The 22,175-nt window shown below is 39.5% G+C and overlaps 1 protein-coding gene across 2 annotated transcripts in view; it reads right to left on the minus strand.

The window, feature by feature from the left end:
• Positions 1-22,175, minus strand: part of CCDC88C (coiled-coil domain containing 88C) — a 95,261-nt gene that overhangs the window by 25,800 nt on the left and 47,286 nt on the right. For both annotated transcript variants that reach the window (XM_068148783.1, XM_068148784.1), the window contains exons 6-15: positions 20,823-20,906; positions 19,361-19,501; positions 18,706-18,890; positions 18,056-18,137; positions 17,475-17,633; positions 11,452-11,598; positions 9,942-10,086; positions 7,190-7,371; positions 3,682-3,819; positions 1,250-2,320 (exon numbers count right to left, since the gene is read on the minus strand). In XM_068148783.1, coding sequence (XP_068004884.1) covers positions 1,250-2,320; positions 3,682-3,819; positions 7,190-7,371; positions 9,942-10,086; positions 11,452-11,598; positions 17,475-17,633; positions 18,056-18,137; positions 18,706-18,890; positions 19,361-19,501; positions 20,823-20,906 — 2,334 coding nt within the window. The remainder of the gene's footprint in view (positions 1-1,249; positions 2,321-3,681; positions 3,820-7,189; positions 7,372-9,941; positions 10,087-11,451; positions 11,599-17,474; positions 17,634-18,055; positions 18,138-18,705; positions 18,891-19,360; positions 19,502-20,822; positions 20,907-22,175) is intronic.

Consider the following 22,175-nt stretch of genomic DNA (forward strand, 5'->3'; position numbering starts at 1 on the left):
AGTAATTTTATTTTTTTAAATGCTTTGTTAAACAAACTGTAAGTAATCAATTGTTCTCTGATACAAAAAATGTAGGCACATATCCATTCATATGGCAAGGGAAAAAAAGGTAAGGTTAAGTTAGTGACAGTCTGTGGTCTTCATGGAGGTCTTCAACATCCATGAACTGTCTAGAATCTCTAAGATAGTACTTAAGGAAAAGCAGATACACTTCTGTATGGGTCTGCACCACTGGAAATTTGCAGAAGTCTGAGGAGGGAAAGATTAAAAAGGAATCTTCTCAGAAATGCTACTATTGGATAGAAACACAACTTGAGATTGCTTTAAGTGTTTCTGATAAACTTTTTTTCCTCCTCAAAATTACACTAATACTTCAAAAATGAAAACAACTCTAAATTTTCAAGTAATTGTGCACTGTATTAGCCTTGCTAAACTTACTTATTTCACTGAGCTACCTCAGCATTGACCATTTGCCTTTGAATGCTCTTTCACAGGAAATCCTGTTTCCGGACGGACAACAGCAGCTGGGGCAGGCAACGAGAGCAAGTTGAAATAACCTGAATCTGCTCACAGGCTGTTTCTAGGAGTGTCAGGTTCTGGCACACCCATCATTAATCTGTCAACATCCTGATACTAATTGTGTGTTTTTAAAAGATCACTACTAGGAAAGATGTTGTTAATGCATTCTGCAGCGGAGAGGGTGCTGGAAGAGATGCTCAGCAGGCTCTCAACTCTGCAGAGAAGTTTTTTGGGGAAAACGCTGTAGGCAGTTGTAAAGCAGAACCTTAGTGCAGTTGTTAGTGAAAGGCTTAGGTTGTCATCTGGGATAGTTCCTGTCATAGCTAAGTCTGGTTTAAAACAGAAACACTATTAATATGTATTCAACAAGCATTCTGATTTCTAGGCTTGACAATCTCCCTTACCAGAGCTATAACGTTGGCAAGCAGTTTTGTGGTCATAGCATTACAGAAAGTATCAAAGTCGTTGGTTTACAGCTACCGCATGTGGGTGCTGTGTTAAAACTGTATTCTACATGTTAAACAGACGTTGTGTGGACACATAATGGTAAACTGCCACTTTTGACAGGTTATGCTTTTAAAGGCAACACTCTCCAATGATGGTTACTAATGCTGTGACGATTTCCTAGCTTGTGTATTCAACAGTCATGAGCCAGATGTCTCCCTTTTTTTATTTCAGAGGTGAAATTAAAAAAGCAACATATTGAAACCAGCAGTACTATTTTGCTTACCTCTCTCAATGTAGCTAGTGTTCTTTTATCAATTTTAACTTGCTTCATGAGATCTTTATTGTCCTTTTCAAATTCTTTCAGCTTATTACATGAATCTCTGAATCGAGCAATTTCCTTCTCTAGTGTCTTGTTTTCTTTCTCAGCAACTGCCAGCTTTACTGTACTATCATCCAAAATAGCCTCTTTCATCTCCACTTGCTGCCAAAGCCGTTTTGTCTCTTTCTCTAGCATTTTTTTGTCTTTCTCAAGCTGAAACATTTCTTGTTCTAGGGCTTTGTTCTCCTTTTCTAACCTCTCTAATTGTTTGGCAGAAATCTTTAGCTCCTCGAGATTTCTCTGGAGGACCTGATTTTCACCCTCCATTCCCTGTAATTCCTTTTCTAACTCTTGGATCTTTTTGCCACTGTTGTCCACAATTTGCTGAAGTCTCTGGTTTTCAGAGCTGATGGTCTGATAGCTAAGCTCCAGCCTCTCTGATTTCTTGCTCATTGCTTTTAACGTTTCCACATTCTTTCTTAAGTCCTCTTTCTCCCTCTCCAAATCTTTATTTTCTGCTTCTATTTGTGCCATTTTTGTGCTGGTAAATCTCATGGTCTCCACTATTCTCCTAAGCTCCAGATTTTCTTCATCCAATTGCTTGTTGTCCCTTTCCAGGTCCCCAAGCCGGATGGAAACATTCTGCAATGTGTCCAGGGATTTTCTTAGCTTCCTGTTTTCCACTTCCAGATCCCCATTCTCTTGCTCAAGAACCTCAACTTTTTCTGTCACTATTTTCATTGCGGCTGCCTTCTTTGTAAGCTGCTCGTTCTCCCTCTCCAGTCGATGCAGTTCTTTTTCCATTTCTTCCACTCTTTCCACTTTTTCTTTAACCTGATCAAAATCCTTTTGCAATTGTTTTTTCTCAAATTCCAGCTTGCTCAGTTTGCTACTAGTTTCTGTAACTGTTTCATGAAGCATCTTGTTCTCTTTCTCAGTATCTTTTACTCGTGCCTCACTGCTCACTTGAGATCGTTGTCTCAGGGATAAGACCACTTGATTAAGGTGATCATTTTCTTGTTTAAGGTCCTTTATCTACAGAAATAATAATAAAGTAACAGAAATACTGCTCAGCCACCTTACAAAGCACGGTACAGGTTAGCCACAAAGCAGTCAGATTGTTAACAAAATCACATCCATTTAATCCAAGACAAATTTCCCAAAAGTTTTCCCTGGCTGAAAACAACAACCCAAAGTAATGAAAAAAATCTGTTACCTCTGGTATCTCATGACTCTAACAAATTAAAAATAGTGCTGTATTCTTACTACCATATAAGAAGGTCAAGGTACATGGAGAAACTACACAGGGGATCTTCAGAGAACATCTTGGAGAAGATGCTTTCTTAGGAATCATTCCTAATGAGTAACCTGTCTAGGTTAACCTTTACCTCTGGGATCTGAAGACAAATTATCTTTGATAAGGCATCAAAAGCTCCAAAGCATTTGAACATTTATAGCAGTTATGGCTCTCATTAAGGACACAGTGGTCAAACTTCACCTGAAGCAACTGCGATCAGGCAGCAATTTGCATTTGATTCTGATCTAGACAATATCCACGGAAATAAAGAAATACTTATATCTGAAAAAAATTCTGTCTGCCCTTTTCTGACAATTGAGGATACTTCTGGTTTTACTTCCTGCCCCACTTGAAAAGTATTAATTAAATCTTGCTACAAAAGCCCGTACATCTTCTAACTAAAATATAGGAATTTGGTGGTAAAGTTCCGTTTCCTAGGTAGAAGGCCCAATAAGAATTCTTCCAGATGAAAAGCACTACACAATTAAGACATTTTGTTCATGCCACAAACCCTGGAGTAAATTTGAATACATGCTGAAAATACACAGAGTGGCCTCTAATGATCTGTGTCTGTGTTTTCTCCAGTACTCAAATTAATACAGATAATACCTTGCATGAACCTGTTAACAGGATAGTTTTAAGACCTTGCATATGAACTGCAGGGCATTGAAAATATCAGTTCAGAAGACCTAAATGCTTCCTCAGTATCTTTTAAAATAGAGCAAAGAGGGTTAAGAGGCTAAAACAAAAAAAAAACACAACAAAAAACACATGCCAAAAATCAGGACACAGGGCTGGCAGAAGACCAATCTTCTGCAGTGTAATAGGGGTTTATCTGAACATCCTAAAACCTGTAAGGATGCCATTTAATAAGATCCAGTGCTTCCCCACCCCCCCTAAAGAGAGAAGCTTTGTCCTGAAGATCCCCCTGTAGTAACAGGGACAGTAGCTAGCAAAACATGATATAAGAATCCTTTTACTTACATTTGAAGAACTTCAACTGCCCTGTCTCCCTGAGAGAATCAGATGCTCTAAATGGCATCAGTGAATTACCTCTACTGAGCATAATGCTTTTACATTATATCTGTGAAGTTTGCACCTGTCTGTCTTTGTCAGCTTTTAGCGTCTCCATGGCGACTTGTAACTGTTCTTTATCTTTTATCAGCTCCTCACTCAAGGTCTCAAGATCTTGATTACTTTGCTTCTCTTTTTCGATTTGATTTTGCAACTTCTCAATCTGTGTGGAGAGAGCACACCAAAACACATCAGCCACAGCTTGACACAATGACTGTGCACTTGAGTTATTTTGAAGAGAGGAGGAATGACACAGAGGATATGGCTGAAGCTTCCCTTCTGCATCTTGTCAGCCTCAGAGGAGGAAATGGGGTATTTTGTTTATCTCATAGTGCCAAGAATCTCCTTCATGTCTATTAAGGTCACAGCACATAAGACAGCAGTAAGATATGCTTCACCTGCCTAGCTGAATGCCCTGTTACGCTTCTGTTGGCATAACAGGATTAAGTTTCTGGTGCTCACCATTCTAAGAGACCTGACTCCTCCTAGCCTCTCCATTACTGGCGACCTTAATCTACCAGAGAAAGTTAATCATGCAGAGGAAGTTCAGACAACTCAGTGAAGAATAGAATCAAAAAAAATAAAAATAAATGAGAAACAGAAGAAAAGTAATGGAGTTGCCAAGTTCACCTTTCCTCTCCCTCTACTCTGTTGGTCTTCTGTATTCCCCAGCAGGTGACAACATTGGATTTGAAACACTTGTGAATAATGTCTCAGTCCTACAATGTGTGACGTCTTCCGACTCCCTCCTTTTCAACATTTACCTGTAATGCTCTAAGCGCTGAAAAGCAGCAGCTCTTCAGTATTTAGATGCAAGAGGTGCAGAGAGCCATATTCTCCAAGTCACCAAGTACTTCTTTTTATGCTTGTAAAGTACTGAGAGCATCTACAGCTCTACACAAGTATCAGCTCATTTTTTTGGTGTTGGCATTATGAACTTTGCCAGTAGTAAAAATGCCAGTGAAAAAAGTATTAATAATTCTTACAAGTGAGAAATAGCTGCAGGCTGGGCTCTGCCTATGTCAACATGTGCCTCATTACAGGAAGTGTTTAAACAAGCAGGGGCTGCCCAGATTGGAGATAAGGGCTTAACGGTTAGAAATGTAACCACGGTAAGGTTCATTGGTCTCAAAGGAGCTGTTCAGAGAAAGCTGGAATAAACTCAGTAACTCTGCAATAGCTGGTTTTCATTAGCACCTCCCAGAAAACTGGAGGCAAGTAAAATCTACTGTTTACACCTTATTTCAGTCCAAGAAGTCAGGAATGCAGAGAAGGCATGTACTAGGACTGCTACTACTTGAGTGTGCCTTGAAGGAAGTTTTTTCTATTACTAGCTCCTCTTAAAACCTTGCAAGGAAGGAAAAAGATGTACGGGACTTTTCCTTCATAGCTCCTCCTGTGCTACCTGAATAATCCTGGTTTAGCTACATCGTCCTTTCCAAGTACTAGATCAGTAGACTGACAAGCAAACTCATCCAACAACTTTTGAATGTCTCAGACAGTGGATAAAATCTGACTGCAGTTAAAGGACTTTATGGAAGCAAGACTTCACTATGGGTATCTCAGGAAAGCTACAAAAAAAACCCACAGGCACACAATGCCTGAGGAAAACACTGCTTTATCTCTTGACCTGAGACTTAACACACATTTGTCTTTCACAGTTCTCAAGAACTGTTGCTCTCTCCTCTGCCTGCTGTAGTAACCATTCTGCAATAAATCAGAGATGTCCCCTAATATACCCACTTCCCCTAGCACAATCTCCTGTGCACCCACATATCCTCTAGTTAAGGGGATACATGTGTGAGGGAATAAAAAAACATGTTAAAAACCCTAAAGCAAATTCAAACATCTCAAATCATGATTATTTTACCTACCATGTATCAGGTCCCTGTACAGTGAAGCATGTCTCTCACAGACTACAGAATACTGTCTACTAACTTTTTTCCTCAAGTCTCCTTGAATGGGAGGTGTCATGCATTAAAAATGTAATTGGTGTGTGGTATTCAGCCAACAGCTCCCCTTACATTCTGTGGTTCTTTGGTGAAGCATTCACACGTTTACATTGTTCGAATAGTAGTATTTTACCTGCCGTTTTTTCCTCATGGGTCTGATACACACAGTACAACCCTTTCACCACATATGCATTCCCAGATACTTCTTTTAGCTCTGTTTAACAACCCAACTTGTCTGTGCCCCCACTATATCAAGGCATTCACCATCATCATCAAAAACATAAGACAGATTCTGGAATCACAACTGTTGGCACCAATACAGTACTATAGCAAGAGATGCCCACAGGAATGTGCCTGGGGCAAATCCAAAGGCTGACCACAGCTGTTCAAGTGATTTAAATTGCTGTATACCACAGGTATCTTCTGAGTGCTTTTAAGCCTTAATCTCAAATTTAAAGCATGTAATTAGAGTTGGATCAAATTACTCATACACAACAGGTCATACAGGAGTGTGGAAAGAGGAGCGCAATGAACTGAATTGTTGCAGTTTCCCTTGTTCACAGAAGAAAGCCAGAAAGAAGAATCAGTCTCTCAACTTGGCAAAAGAATCTCTCTAGAAGATGGAATGATCCAGTGATGGATACCGGTTCTCCATGGCAGAAAAAAAAAGGCATTTGGCTAGTTCCAATCTTTTAATCCAGCATTTCTCCCCTTGTTCTTTAAAATATCCAATTAGCCCACAGACAGGCCAGAGATAGCCAGATCTTTGTATCAATGTGCAGGTTATAGCAGGAATGGGAAAAGGAGAAATGAGTCTTACATTCTGGACAATTTAGTGAAGTTAGGAGCATGGGAAAAACTGACACAGAAGTGTTTTACACTCAGTCTAGCAAGCACTTGGCTCAATCAGGATGCAAGTTACTAGCCAAAGATGAAGGTAATAGTTGAAGGTGAACTATGCACTGTTTCAAGGACAGAGGTGGCACTTTAGCTAAACGTAATCACAGTTAATAATAGAGTGTAACACATATATGTGTATAACTAAATTTTAGAAGTGATGAATGTTTGTTTAGAATGTTTGTTACACTCAGATCTCAGATCTCTGCAGAGAGGCAGACACTAGAGAACTTCTAATAGCCAAAAGGACAAGATAAAGAGCTGATCCAGGACTATGGACAGCAAAACCAACTTGCTTAAAAATATACTAACCTGAGTTCACCTATGATTTATTTGACTTACACAGAAACAGTACTGAAACTTTCCAACAAAATATTTCAATGTGTCCATGGCTTCCTTAGCTAGGAGTGGCTGTCATAAGGTGACAAAAACAAGCACTGAATGACAGCTTTTATGAAACAAGAACAGTCACTTTTTACAAAGATGGAGGTAAGAACCAGTGAAGTGGAAGTCAATGCTAGAACTCAACTAAACAGAGGGGCCCAAACCCCTGCCTAGTCTTCTGTAGAACATGGGTGAATTCCCTGCAACCCATTGCTGTTTAAGAATGCTGCACAGCCCCATGTGCACTGCGTTTAAGAACTGAAGAGCTCCGTTTGTTCCTGTGAGCAAATTACCAATTACCTTTTTGCTAAGCTGCTGATTTTCCTTTTCCAGTTCCACAAACTTTAGGCTGCTCTCTCTGGAGGTCAAGGAGGCATCTCTCAGCTCTTGGATTGTGTTCTGCAAGCTCTGATTATCCTTCTCTAGCTTCAGTATGCGACTGGAAGCACATTCATTCAACTCAAACACAAAGGACTTTCTGGCTGTTGAAACATGAGAATCAGAAGGTGGAAGTAACCAATTCACAAACATCTCCCTTCCTAGGGTCCTTAAGAATCACTTGTATAAAGACAGTTGCATTCAGATCCTTATCATTTCAGTCTGACTGCTAAGTAAACACTGTTAAAAACAGAATCTCTTTTCACAGATAACAATACCTCTAATAAATAGGGAATTATCTTAAAAATTATTTCATGTTCCTAATTCCTCTTGAAGGTTTCTTTAGTCATGTTAGTCTTTAAAGATAGGAGCAAAATATATTTTTATATCCTCTCATACTTCCATCAGAGGATATAAATTGAGGCAGGAAGTAAATTGCTGCAAAGTGTTTGCTAGAACAGCAAAATTATGCACTCCCAAAAGCTAGTGAAAACTTCAGTATTCAATCTGTAGTCACACAAGAATCCTTTACAAAGGCAAGTTACAGTGCTTATCTTCACAGCTACCTCATAAACAATATGCAGGACCAAGGAGTATATTTTACTACCAAGCACAGGACATCCATCAGAATGTTTATCATAGAGAAGCCTCTGGAGTTGAAATCTCAGAACTAATAATATTTATGCAAGTTATACAACAGAGATGTCATTTTACTCTAAATGTTTGTAGACCAAAAGTCTCATTACTTCTCAGCCTTAACTCCCAGCACTAAAGCCTCACTGTTCTATTCATTTCTTTGCTCAGCACTTAATTATAAGAGCAACTCTCTGTTTCACATGGAGAAACTGCCACCCTTCACCTCAAAACCACGTTTCATTATGAAATTGCCTTTAACATTGTCTTTACGCTTCAGAACATTATTCACTCCTGCTCAATAATCAGCACTATTACATACAGCACAGTAAGTACTTTAGAACTGGCAAGTTTTTAAGAATGGTAAAATCCCATTTGTCTTTTTTATGGAGAGTTCTGGTCAAATAAAGACTCAAATAGGCCAGTAGAGTTCTGAGTTGAAGCAAAGCCCATCAAAATTATTTTTTACCATGCTTGTTTTTAAAATTATTTTGAGTATTCCAAGGCAGCATGTAAAATCTTGTGCTGTCTGCCACCTTTGCAGACTCAACTTGAAATCCAGGAACAGGTTTTCCAAAAGAGCTTTGCAGACTGACCCTGTTTGTACAAACAAGCTGCATTCAGAACGGCAAAACGCATTGAGATGGAGCTTCTTAAAGAGAATTACTGCAAATGTAGGACAGCATTTCTGTCAAACAATTTCAATTAGGCTTCCCTCATCAAGTTTTTCCTACTAAAAAAAAAAATTAAAGCATAATAAAAAAAGAGAAGATAACTGATGTTCTCAGTTCTTAGTCTTTTGCTTAATCAAAGAGGTTCTGGAGTTCTAGTGCTGAAACACTGACATCAGTGCAGTGAAGGAATCTCATCTTCTCTTATTTTTTTTCTTTAAGCCACTCTACTGAGCAAATTTTGAAAGTCACATTTGGCAGAAATTAATATGAGACAATGAAATAAAACTAGTGTCCTCCCTTCTGTTACATTACCATTGAAACCAAATCAGGAAAGGGGCAAAACCTGTTATTTGGACTGAGCCAGAAAATAAGATGGTTTTACATTTTCCTGAAATATTCTTCATCAAGATTTCTAAGTTTCGAGACAACTGTGTTGTTTTTTTCCCACTGACTGATATAATAAGCAACACCCTTGAGTCTACATAATGAGTTATAGAGTGCCATTCACTTCTCAGGCTAAGGTAAACCTGCTTTGCAAGATTGTTAATTGAAAATAACTACTGGCCATTAGTATTAGTACTGAGACCTCAAACCCTGGACAGAAGCAGATTTGAGAACTGGTATCAGACACACATTCAGCTCTGTTACAAAACAAAGTTATTCTTCTTGAGAGCTTTACTGAAAACTGAACGTTTTCTTACTCCAATTCATTCCTATGTCTTAAACTGCTCCTGGTACACAAAGCCTAACGTGCAAGTCTTAGCAAAATCAGGTGCACTCTGAACTGCATGAAACAGTTCCACTGTTTCCCAAGTTCCACTCAGCATTGTTATTTAGGCTGGTATTATAGACAGAATGAGTGCTAGACACAGAAACCAGTGTCAAAACCTGATTAGTGAAGGAAGCGTTAGGAAATTGAACCAACCATTCAAAAAAAATATTCAGCCAGTTATTTTAACAGCACACATTTTTCACTATCTAGTGAAAATAAATGACTTCAGCATACACTGCTTCCTGGGACTTAAAGACCAGCTAATTGTCTGTGCTAATTGTACTAAAGAATACTAAAGATCACAGACTCCTCCCAGCCATTCAGTTAGAAATATCAGTTGACATTTCTGCTGTGTCATTTACAAAGGTTGTGGTTGTTTTTTAAATGTATCCTTTTAATTAAAAGTCAATCACTCAGTGACAAAATAAAATGGAAGACACTTCCAAAAGTCAAAGAACCTATAATTAATAAATTTTAGAATTCCAAAAAATTAAGTTTATAGTCACGTGGCTGAATGAAGGAAATTGAGCTTCTGTTTCCAACTTAGTCAGCCAACCTGTCTATCCTGAAAGGGACCACAAACACTGGTACTCACTATCTGCAAGATCTGTGCTTTTAGACAGCTGTTCTAGTTCCCAGCCCAGGTGTACAGATTCATTCATGCTCTGTTTCTGTGCAATCTCCAAGACCATGTTCTCCTCCAGCAGCTCTTCAATTCTCTTCTTGTCTGTGTCCCGGTCCTGTGCAAAACAGGCACGAATGAAAAGGCATCTTTGGCTTATCCATATGATTGTTCTGTCAGTTGCACTGCTACAGACACAACACATGTTGAGGATAGAAGAGTCTCCCTAAACACTGTGTGCTTTTATGCTGAAATACACACAGGGCATTAAATGTTTACTGTGAGCTACCATATGTGCTACAGAATGCAGAGCAGACACCCAACTGCTCAGGTCTGCAATACACTTGGAAGGGAAAGTGACTGGAGTGAGAACATTCTGGGTAATGACAGGGCCAGTACAGGCCAGGGCTAGAAAGCCAGGCTGGATTCAAGCTGTCTCCAGAGCTAAGCTCTCTGCAAACATGCATCAACATGCACCGACACAGTGGCGCCTCTGCAGAGACAACCTTGAACTCTACCAAGCTTCTTCGACTCATCACATCAAATTTCTATCGAGTTGTATGGAGTAGCAAGTAACATCTGGCTCAATCTGGGCTTTAAAACATCCAGAAGCGGATCTGGAGAATGAATCTACCATTGCTTCTTTTGACCATTTTATCCATTTGCATTTGTGGAAGCTGAAGTTGTGCCTCAGAGCATCCTAAATTCTCATTACTCAAAAATTCACCAAGAAAAGCATCATTCAAAATCACCAATCACTCTGGAAATGCTGGAGCATGACATAACCCTTAAAATGCACTGAATCAGTGACTAAGGGTAATATCCTCAATATCTCTGTTTCCAACAGACCCTGTTGGAAACCCTACACAGTTAAACCCACAAGAATTCAAACCAGTGGGCTAAGAGAAGACTGTTTGTTAAGGATATTTACTATTTCTAGTGGGATTTCTAGTTTTTTTTTAATTTGTAGCCAATCTGCCACTTCTTAACGTTTGTCTATGAAGCAGTAAGCCATGTCTCTGATTTGCATGGAAATAAACTTTGGCATTTTGCATCTTTTACAGTGGTGATGGATTCTTCAAGTCAGTGGAATGGCTGGGATGTTTGGTTCCATGAGAAAGATTATTTACTACAGCAGATTTAATTTCCTACATTTAGGAAGCTCCTAACTACTAACAGATTAGTAATATATTATCAGTATATATGAATATCACCATATATTATCAATACATAAGAAAGCAACCTGTATCTTAAAATTGCATCCAATTAAATTCATCAGTACCACACAAAGCAGCACTGGCAATATTTACACTGTTAACATAGTATTTCAAGAATTCATCTCTAGAAAGTTCAAACTGAAGACCTGTTCAAAAGCACTGCTGATTTATTTGCTCATCTCCACAGGTCTCTGAGATGTGAATCGGTGACCTAGCATAAAAACAGAAGTTCAGAACAATAGCACCAGGAAAAATAGAGGGCATACCAGCTCTACATCGTGAAGTTTGGATTTCAACTGTAAATTCTCCTTCTCTAATTCATGCAGTTTATCACCACGAGCTCTTGCTATCGTTAGCTGTTCTTCTAGCATGGCCTTTGTTTCAATTAATACGATGTTGTCTTCTCTTAACTCCTAGGGAGAAAATGTAACAATGTTTATCTCTACATAAATTGACTTTTCAAAGACCAGCTGACTTTCATAAGCTGAGAGAATCCATCCATACATGCTATGTCCACCCCCGCTATTTCACATGCAAATGCCATGTAATAAAGTTTCTCTCTCACAAACAGACTTCTAATCCACTTAAAAGAAGTTTGTTTATGCTTATCACATAACACACACCTTGCCTCTTCCCAAATAAACACATGAGCATCAACTGCACAAACCATGTTGCTTATCCATTACTGCTTTTGGATCTGTTTTACTGAGCAGAAGTTTACCTTATTATTCTGCTGCAGCCACAGTATTAGAAGATTGATTGCAATGCAACAAGTGAAGCTCTGAGTGTTCAAGTCTCTTAGCTCCAGAAACACAAAATGTTCAAAGCATAAGATCTGGCCATGTATACTTGGTCATGTTTTAAACATGTTTACTAAATTATGTCTAATTTCAAGTTGTAATGCCTTAATGCTACCTTTTACCCTTCGTGATTCCCAGAGACAGTTTTCTATGGCAGGAACGTATCTGATCAAATGCATACAGGAAGGAAGGATATTTTGCCCTGAAGAGTTACAATGAGGCAAGCAGCAGATTATTTGATTTCCTTTTGTCTCTTTGCTTTCCTCCCTCCTCTCCCCAGCCCTTCCCCTGCTCCAGTGAAATTTGCAAAGTGTGCACACATGCAGGTTGAAATGCTCATGGCTTGACAAGTTTATTCATGGAAAACTGTCATCAAAATGTGAAGTCTCTGCTGATGTCAGTACTTGTGTCTGCTCTCTCAGACCACAAACATCCAAACCACGTAGATTACTGAAAGATCACCAGACATGAGCAAACAGCTTTCACCAATCATCAACTACCTTCTCTTTTTTGGGAGTAGAATTCAGCCTTAAGAAGCTTTATGTGGCTCAGTTATTTAAAAAAAAAAAAGAAAAGAAAGAAAAGAAAAAATACACAATATAGTTGCAAAGCACAAGTGAAGTGACTCGTGACAGTCACTTCCCTTTGATACTGTACAAAGGGTCATGACTTAATATCCTTTTATAAGAAGTGATGTTAGCTGTTTGCCACATCTTGACTGTAGATGGCATAATATGGATCTGCCTTATGTGGTCTACCTTGTACAGCACCATTGCCCTTGATCTCTCAGTAGGCCAGCTACCAATTTGCATGATATGAAAGATCTCCCTATTACAGTGACATTAAAAGGACACACTTGTTAGTGCTTGTGAAGTGGTTCAACTGCCACAACTACAATGTCTGAGTATGCAAGTACCTAAAATAATATCGAAACACTGATTTTACACAATGAGCATTTTGGGCCAAATCTGATCTAACAGGGTCCTTCCAGGGTGGGCGATCTAAGACTGTGGATGCTAAACAGATGACAGACCAGGAGGAAGTACACAACACCAAATGTGCTGAGTATTATGTAAGCTGCCAGAATACCTATAAAGAAACAGCAACATAACAAGAGTTTACTTTGCTAGATCATCAGGCTCAATCTGGACTACAGCCCTAAGAAACAAGGTGGTGTCTGACCTCAAAAACATGGCCTCAGAACTGTCTCCAAAACTGCCTACTAAGCAGGAACTAGTTATTTTAGTGTCTCATGAAGAGTCAAGCTATGTGCCAAGTACATACACATATCCAGGCTCCTGTATAAACCACACATCACTGGGAGCTGCAATACATGGAAGACTGAAGCATTTTCTGTAGAGTGCCCAGGAGGAAGGGACATGTCAGTTCAAAGCAGTTCTGATGAAATCTTAAATTAATACCCTGGTGGGAATGCCTCCAATGGCAAGGTCAACATTGCTCACTGATGTACCCACAACCTGAGGTTGTTTTAATATTGAAAAGTTCATATAATTTAAATAATTACTCCATGGGAGCTTTGCAGAGCTACATCTCAAGGCCTGGAAGGTAAAGCTGTCCTAACCAAAACATGTCCACACTAATATTTCTCAGAAGTTGCTGGGATAACGTAGTTGATTATAAACATGTCTGGTTACAAATCACACTTACTAGACAATCAACGGTGGTGGTGTTTCCACTGGAATTGATTTGGTTTTTCTTTAATTAACAAACCCACCAACATTATTATTTAACAATGAGTTTATTCTCAAGTTGACAGCAAAACCAATTTGCTGTTATGTTTTGGGGTTTTTTTGTAAATACGCTGAATTTAGTAGACAAGGGATTAAAAAAAAACCCGCTTTTGGATTGTATCACTTAAATTGTGATGGTTTAATACCCAGCATATGTATTTCTGCTATGGTAATTTCTAAAAGTAATTATGCATTGTGGTTTGATCTTCTAGCACCGTGCCTTGAAACAGCTTTAAGAACGTGCATTGTGTACTCGTGTGGCTACAATTAACTCTGGGGGCACGTGGTTGCACAATCAGGGTGTGCTGCTGCTGGAAAACATTTTCAGATACAGAAGTAGCAATCAGATTGTTTAAATCTGAAACCAGAGGATTTGCACACACATCCAGAATAGAATAAACCAGGTTGGAAGAGACCTTCAAGATCATCACGTCCAACCTATCATCCAATACCACCCAACCAACTAAACCATGCAACCAAGCACCTTGTCAAGTCTCCTCCTGAACACCTCCAGTGATGGCGATTCCACCATCTCCCCGGGCAGTCCATTCCAATGGGCAATCACTCTCTCTGTGTAAAACTTCCTCCTGACCTCCAACCTGAACCTCCCCTGGGGCAGCCTGAGACCTAGTACTAAACAATGTTCAAACCTTTCCCTTCTGGCAGTTCAGAGGCTACCCCTGCTGAGGTGTGACATAGTTAATTAACCTCTTGTAACAATCAAATATTGCCTTGGACAGCTATACGAAAACACAGAGGAGATGTTTTTGCTTTTTTTAAACATTCACAAATATTTCATCTGTTATCCCACATGGAAATGTAATTGCAGTAAGAAGGAGGGAAAATGGGCAAGGTGTCAGAAAATAACATGAATGTCCAACAAAAATAGTACCAGAGGGAAGCTTTAGATTGGAGAGAAGCATTTCCTTGAAGCAAGCCTTGCACTGAGATTGCTTCTCCACATTCAGCTACCACCTCATTAAGCCACTCCAGCAGGAAGGTCTCCAGAGCACACTTATCTCCATGTTCCTTGAGCAATGGTCAAATTAAAATGCTACTTCCAAACAACTTTGTCAAGACATATAAAGAAGGAAAACAAGACCTATATCTAAATGTGTTACTTTTACACAAACATCTGCTCCTTTTACATCTGTTCTGCAATTGCTCCTTAAATCTCTTCCTCCTGCCAGCACTGAGCTGCATTACATGCTTTCAGAAATTACCTGTAAAGCTTGCTTGCAATTCCTGAAGCTCGCCACGGTGTCATACATAGAACACAATCTGTATTTCTTGCTCAAACTGCCGAATTTGTATGTGAAATACAAGAAGGAATGGATTTTTAAGTGCTTGTTTAACCACTATCTGCACTGATGCACAAAGGTGCACTCATTTTTTCTTCTCACTTAGTGCTGATTAACAACAACCCTGTCAAGACCCTATGAGCCTTAAGCTATCACATTACCACAGAAGAGTGGTTTATGCTGTACTTCATGTACCCACATCTCCATTCCTGTGCCTCTGTTAGATTTGTTCAAGTCGTAAGAGAGAGCTTAGCCAGCCACAACCAGTAAATTCCATGAGACCAATCAGCACTGTACTCTCTGGTGGTAAAAAAACCCACAACCTATCTCAAGCACATTACATCTCTGCACAAATCTTACAACTTTTAATTATAAGCCAAACAGTTTCTGAGGAAATGGGAAGAATCCGAGTGACTCCAGCTGTTAACCTTTCTTTCAGAAAGACAGAGGACTTAAGGAGGACAGAGGACGTAAGACAGAAAACTGGAAGTTGGACACTGGCTACTCTGCACAGCCTTTGTGCAGTATAGTTCATGACCATGAAAAAGATAAGATTAGTTTACTGTAGAATCCTCTGAATGCATCAGCATGAAACCAGTGGAGTTTGCCTAACAGTGCCACTGCCCAAGGCAGGCAGTCCATGGCTGTGCCAAAAGCTGATAAATGGTGGAAGAGGGAGTGGTGAGAATGTAAAGCTCTCTTGCTATACTAGACCACAAAGTAGCCTGCAGACAGCTGTGCAATCCTGCTGCATATTAGAAGAGCTCAGTCACTACTGCAGTGGCTTGCTGAAGACCACACTGTGGCCTGGAATTAGGAAAGCCTCATATTGATGAGAAATATTCCTTGTCCCACTGCTGTATTTCAAGGAGGTATCCTTGGAGAGCCCATAGTCGTTCCTGACATTCAGTACTTTCACCAAAAACTGATAGGGTGGAAGAGTGAGGAAAGTTATATCAAATTTGAAAATTAAGTAAAGGTGTCTCTACCGAATGCTATATTAAGCAAGATTACCATACAGACAGCAGAGCAGGAAGCTGCTGGCTCTAGGACAAGCAAAATGGCTGAGAACTCAAGAACAGAAATAACTACTCTCTTCATCTCAGATGAAGATAAGACTAAAAAAAGTCCTCTTTTAGCTCTGGTTATATTATCTGAGCAGTAAGTAGAAGCCATGTGAGTCCAGTGCACAGCCCAGAGGAAAATGCCACACTGATAGCTAGTATGTCAGGTTAATGCACAACCCCTTTGTCAGCTTAAGGGAGGAAAGTGGAGACAGACAGAGCTTCATGCTTCCCAATGTAAAACAGGAATTACTGAGAGGGAAGACAGGCTTTTGTAGTCATTTAGTAACTGTCCATTTTAGTGTGCCTATTCATAAGGAGCAGCAGCTAGCTGTCCCCTTAGATTAAAAAGGGGAAAAAATACCCAAACCAAGCAAACAAACTAAACACCAAAAAAACATCACCTACAGTGTAGAATTTATAGAGCAGAAATAAGATGCATGTTTGCAGCCAGAGGCCTGGCAAATCTGAGTTTCAACAACACTGTTCCACCTGAAATCTGGTAGTTTATCTCATTATAGTGAAGTGGACAATTACTGACCCTCCATATGTTCAGGAAGCTGAAGTGTTATATATGTGGACTACTGAGAGTTTGAATTGCTCAGAGAACTGAAAGGACATAAAATACAAGCAGTCTGACATAAATTTATGGTCAGCCACGCTGCAAACATTGAGCTTGTCTAGATGATCTCCAAGGTCCTTTTAACCTAAATTATTTAGTAATTCCAGGATGGGCACAGCTGCAGGTGACTAAGATGAGTAACTGGCATTATGGTTGGAACAAAGCTATACATTTCTCACTGACATATTCTACTTGGGGCACTAGAGAAGATCACAATTTTCTTTCTTTTCCACCACAACAGTTGCAAAAAGGGGTGGCTAGAATTTGTCATACAAGGCCATGATTAAAAATGCCCAATCATTTTAATAACAGTTTCATCTGCTACAATGCCCTAAGGAAGAACACACAGACATTCATTTAGCTAATTTATAAGTGGCATTTAAAATGCTGGTCAAAGGAACAACTCTGAAACACATACATTTTACCTACAAGTAAATCTTCAATACTAGACAAAAGGTCTGGATTCTCTAGAACCATCACCTAAAAATGTCTGTCCTGTTTAGCCACATAACACTGATTTAAGCAGAGTTTATTAAAAACTAAAGAATATGTATTTTCTGTATGCCAAGTCCCTCTTGCCACTGAAGAAAAAATTGTCATGTTCCAAGTCAATACCTATGAAATATGTTACATGATTTCCACTTGCTTTGATGTTTTGCTTCAGTCTACTCAATGACCCATGAACTGGTAACACTGCAAAACCCACACATTAAGGATTACTTAGCAAATTATTCTCCCAGTTTTCACTTGCCTCCATGCGAGCCTTGTAAAAATCCACATCATGAAGTTTCTCTTTGCACCGAACAAGCTCCATCTCAAGTCTTTCCACACGATTTGCCCTCTCTCTCAGAGAGTCGACCTCATCTCTGTATGCACGGGCAGAGCGAGCGTCTGAGGTCAGGTGGATATTCTGTGAGAAGTGTGGAATAATTTAAAGCACCTTCTTAAAGCTTTACTTTTACATATTACTTATTTTAAGCATAGACAACTAACATTTCCCTGTTCAGGAGTAAGCGAGTTCTACTACTCCGTAAATTCTCTACAAGACAGAGAGGTTTTTTTCAGTCCATCAGGGCACTGCTATGTCTAATGCCTGATGCTGCATAAGCTTCAGGAATTACTAGGCCGTTTGCAAGATGAACAGAGGAGATTGCTCTTACCAGTTAAGTGCAAAGCACAGCACTGCTATACTGTAGCTGTAATCATCAAACAGCTTGCTGGAGTAACTTGATTTCTTCATTAAAAAATAGACCTAGTAGTATTTTTAGCCTCACACTGAAAGAAGCTTTCTTAAATAGGGAAGATTGTCACAGTACAGTAAGCCCATCTTACCTCTTGTTTTATTTTTTGCAGCTCTAGGGTGAGCTGCTCAACTTCATGTTTAGAATCTACAAGCTGCTCAGACTTTTCTTCCCTGAAAAGGATTAAAAAGAAATCTTAGTAAGATTTCCCTCCCACCCCCTAAAACCCAATACTGCTTATATGGACACCATTGGGAATCTGCAAAGGAAGACAGAAATCTCCTAGCATATTCTGAACAAAGAGCCTCTGTTATCACAGCTCCATAAAAGCAAGAAGGCTTTTCTCATGATACCTTACACATATCATGGATCTTAGTTTTCAACTCTATTTTTATCCTAGGAACCTCTGTTTAAATCTCTGGTGTCACTGCTGTCATAATTAGTTTCACTGGCCACTAGTAATTAAGGAATGCAGCTAGCAGTTGGCATTTCGAAGAGAGAAAAAAGAGAGAGATGAGTCACAACCAGAAAAATGGAAGCAGCCATCACCGTGTTTAAAGACCAGCTGAGAAAGAAGGAAGATGAAATACCCATACCAGCTTCTTGCTGCTAGGAATTGAAAATCTAAAAGAAGCAATTCTGGCCCATGGAGGCCAACTGAAACCAACAAGCACCCACATTTACAGGACGCACAAAACCTAACGTAAGTCTCTCTAGAAGTGCAAATCACTGGTGACTCACAGATCCTGCCGGACTCTTCTCAATTTAGCTTTCGTGTCTGCCAGCTCAACTGCAAGGTGCTGTTTGTCCTCATTCGAAACTGGATTGGCTAGGTTTGGTGAAGAATCTGGACTTGGTGCTTTCAAAGGACTTGGTGGTTGCTGAGACTGCAAATAATCTCTCTCTTGAGTGAGGTCTACTATGACCTGAAAATACAGAGATGATGTAGTGTCAAGAGATAAACAGTATAATTATACATAGTTTTTCAAGTATCCAAACAAACATAAAACCAGAAAATTATTAGCTTGGTATTACACAGAATTCAAGTGATGGCCAGGAGGGAAGGTTACAGAGAGAAGGAAAGGAATCTCTACTATACTCAGACCACATTCAAAGAAGAATGAGCAGATGTGTAGAGACAAAAATCACAAAGTCCAACTTCAAATATTTTTTAAGATGGTTCACCCCACTCCTCTTTATCAACCATTTCACCACACCTTAGCCTTAATGTGAGAATCAACAGAAAGGTCAAAATCTTTCTACAGATTTCCAGAAGTGTAGTAGAAAGGTGCAGAAGAAATAGAAACCCAGTGCATAATCAAGATACAAGAGAAGGAAAGAAGCCAGCATCTGCAGCTTCACATAAACTCTGCACGGGAGAGGTAAGTCATCATACTTCTGTGCATTCATCTCTCTCATCAATGAGCCTCTTAAGGTGGAAAAACATATTCCTGGAGAGAGACTCCAGTGCTTCTGGGGCCGTATCTGGCAGCTCCAGCCACTGCAAGTCGAAGACGTTCTCCTGGTTCTGAGTCACCTAGGAACAGAAGCAAAAAAAGTGTCCTTCACTGGTCAACTTGTGAGTTTGTTTGCTGTATGTCCTGCATCTCCCAGGTCCTTCTACTGATTAATTAAAAAAAAAATATATATTACATTTCACCAAAAGCAGACTGTAAATAACAAACACGATTAACTGTAGCAATACCCAGCTATTTCTAGCATTCAGATTTTTATTTTAATACCTATTAGGGCTGATTTTTAGAAGTGACCAGACACATACTATGACTAATAGCACATGTGCTTGCTTATTAAAAGTAACCAGTTGTCTCACTGCAAGTACTGAGGTGGTCACCACAGGCATCTGAAGGGACTGACCCTATACTGAACATATAGGCTGGTGTCCCACTGAAAAGAAGCCCTGCTTTCAATGAATTTGCAATTTGCAGCTGGGAGGAGCTGCCTTTAGCAGAAAGGTCTCTACTTGCTGCTAGCACCATACCCTTCAACTCTAATCTTACCCAAACTGATTTTCTTTGAATTTTTTAGCAGAAGCATCAGGTAAGTCTCACCAGCTCAGCTAAAGATTGTTCCTGCTGTTGACACAACCAAGTGATTTGTTCATCACTTTTTTCTTTTTTTTTTTTTGTTAACAGAACTATTTTAAGTGTAAGAAAAAAAAGCTCCTTATGCCCTATTTGTTTCTCAAGCCTGAACATACCAAGCCCCCCACACCTGCATGCACTGGCACCTGGCTGCAGCCAATGCCCACTCCTGACAAGGTGCACTCAGCTGGGGCCATTTCCCTGTAAGTCTCCTTTGGGTCTCCAAAGCAAGCTGGCTCCCAGAACTTACCTGTATTCATTCTTTCTATGGAAACCTGAGAAATGCAGGATCACATTTCTGTTTTAAAATAGATTACATGTCCAGCTTCAGCTGCAGAAAATACTTTTCAAAACCATCTGAGCTCAGTGCCCACTGTTCAAAGCAAGCCACCTCAGGGAGCTTTTGTTCATCTGCCACAGGGCTTAGGGACTAAGTGCCTACACCATTGTTGCAAGGGGCACTGCAGCTCCTAAGTCATACGTGCTATCTGGAAACCCTACTCCCTTCTTTACAGCAGTTCCTTCTACGTAGCCTGTATCTGGCAAGCAATGCATTTACACTGCTTCTCTTTAAAAAAAACACTGAGCCAAGTAATGTTCCAATATCTATCATTTTCATCTTATAATTTAATTGCAGTAAGATACTCAATCTTGTGAGGTTCATGAACCCATTATAAAAGTCCAAGCATTAACATTTCATAGCAAAACCAACTCTGTTAAAGTCAAGCAAGGGAGAGGCAATACTGAGAGTCCCACCTCCTGAATGTGTGACACAATCGCAGCTTGGGTTTCAATATCCAGTTGTTTTATTCTTTCAATAAACTCTTGTTTTCTTTCACACTGTTAAAAGAAAGCACATCCTGAAACAGTGCTACGTATTCTAAAACTTAGTGTACCATTCTTCATGTTAATTAAAAAAAAACACTAAATCCCCACATTGCTAATTACAAACTATTCAAGATCTACACGTTGTCACACTACAAGGTCTAACGCTTCACTGCTCCATATGGAGCATGAATCAAATTACACAGTAAGTAATTTAAACTTTTTTGCAGTCAGTACAGTTAAGGGTAAGTTAAATGGCTGAATTTGCTCTTTCAAAACAAGTTGAACAAGCAGTGAGATCAAGAGGTGGGGCAGCAGCCGGAGGAAATCATCACAGCTTCATTAATGGAGCTGCTCAAATGTAAACCTACATTTACATTGCATCATTTAACCTGCCTGCTTTGGTGCTTCTATTTTCCTTAGTGTTGGCAATGAAAATAGATGCACCACTTTAGACACTATTCCCATGAATGCACAAAGTTGCTTGTGGCAGCAGATCAACATGCATGTTAGATAAAAATAAAAATGGGGTTGGGAAACATTCTGGACATTTCAGACAAACATCTTTTGCTAAATTTTTTATTAGTTAAGGCTTTAAAAGAGGCAGACATCTGCTATCTCTAGTTCTGTGATTACACACTACCAACATTATTGCCTTCTTGTAACAACTTTGCATTGCAGACAAGTTAAGCATTACATTTTAAGCAAAGGGGTTTTTTTTAAACTCATTTACAGAGTTCTTTTGGGGCCTGGTTTTGGGTTTCAACCATTCCTTTCATTACAAAGAATCTCAGACCCATAAACAGGACCTGAGGATGCACAGCGGTTTGCCAAATCCAACCTTTATTCTTTGTGCTGCAATGCAATACTAAGATAGCTCAGAGTGGCCATATGTAGACAGCTTTACCCTGACATAATTGACTTGACATAGCTGAGCAGAGTATGTGTCCTAAGGCGTAACAAAACCACTATACAGACCTACAAACAAGGTCAATTATAAGCAAAGGACAGCCCGCAACGCGTCTTTTGTTTACTGCCACAGAGGTTTGGTGGGCAGAACACTGATTTCTTTATCTGGTAACTTGTGCATTTCTGGGGAGTTTCCCATATACACTGCCTGTCTATTTATTTTAATAAATGTTGACAAAAAATCCCCACATAGATATACAAAGTAGCTATAAGTGTTGCATTTTGTAAGTGTAATATTAAATCAGAAGATTACACAAATAAACCCAGGTTTGATTAAATATTTCAATTGTTAGCTTATCTATTTGTTCAGCATTA

This window comes from Melanerpes formicivorus, unplaced genomic scaffold (genome assembly GCF_026170545.1).
Source record: "Melanerpes formicivorus ecotype bairdi unplaced genomic scaffold, bMelFor1.0.p_v2 SCAF_17, whole genome shotgun sequence".
NCBI lineage: Eukaryota > Metazoa > Chordata > Aves > Piciformes > Picidae > Melanerpes > Melanerpes formicivorus.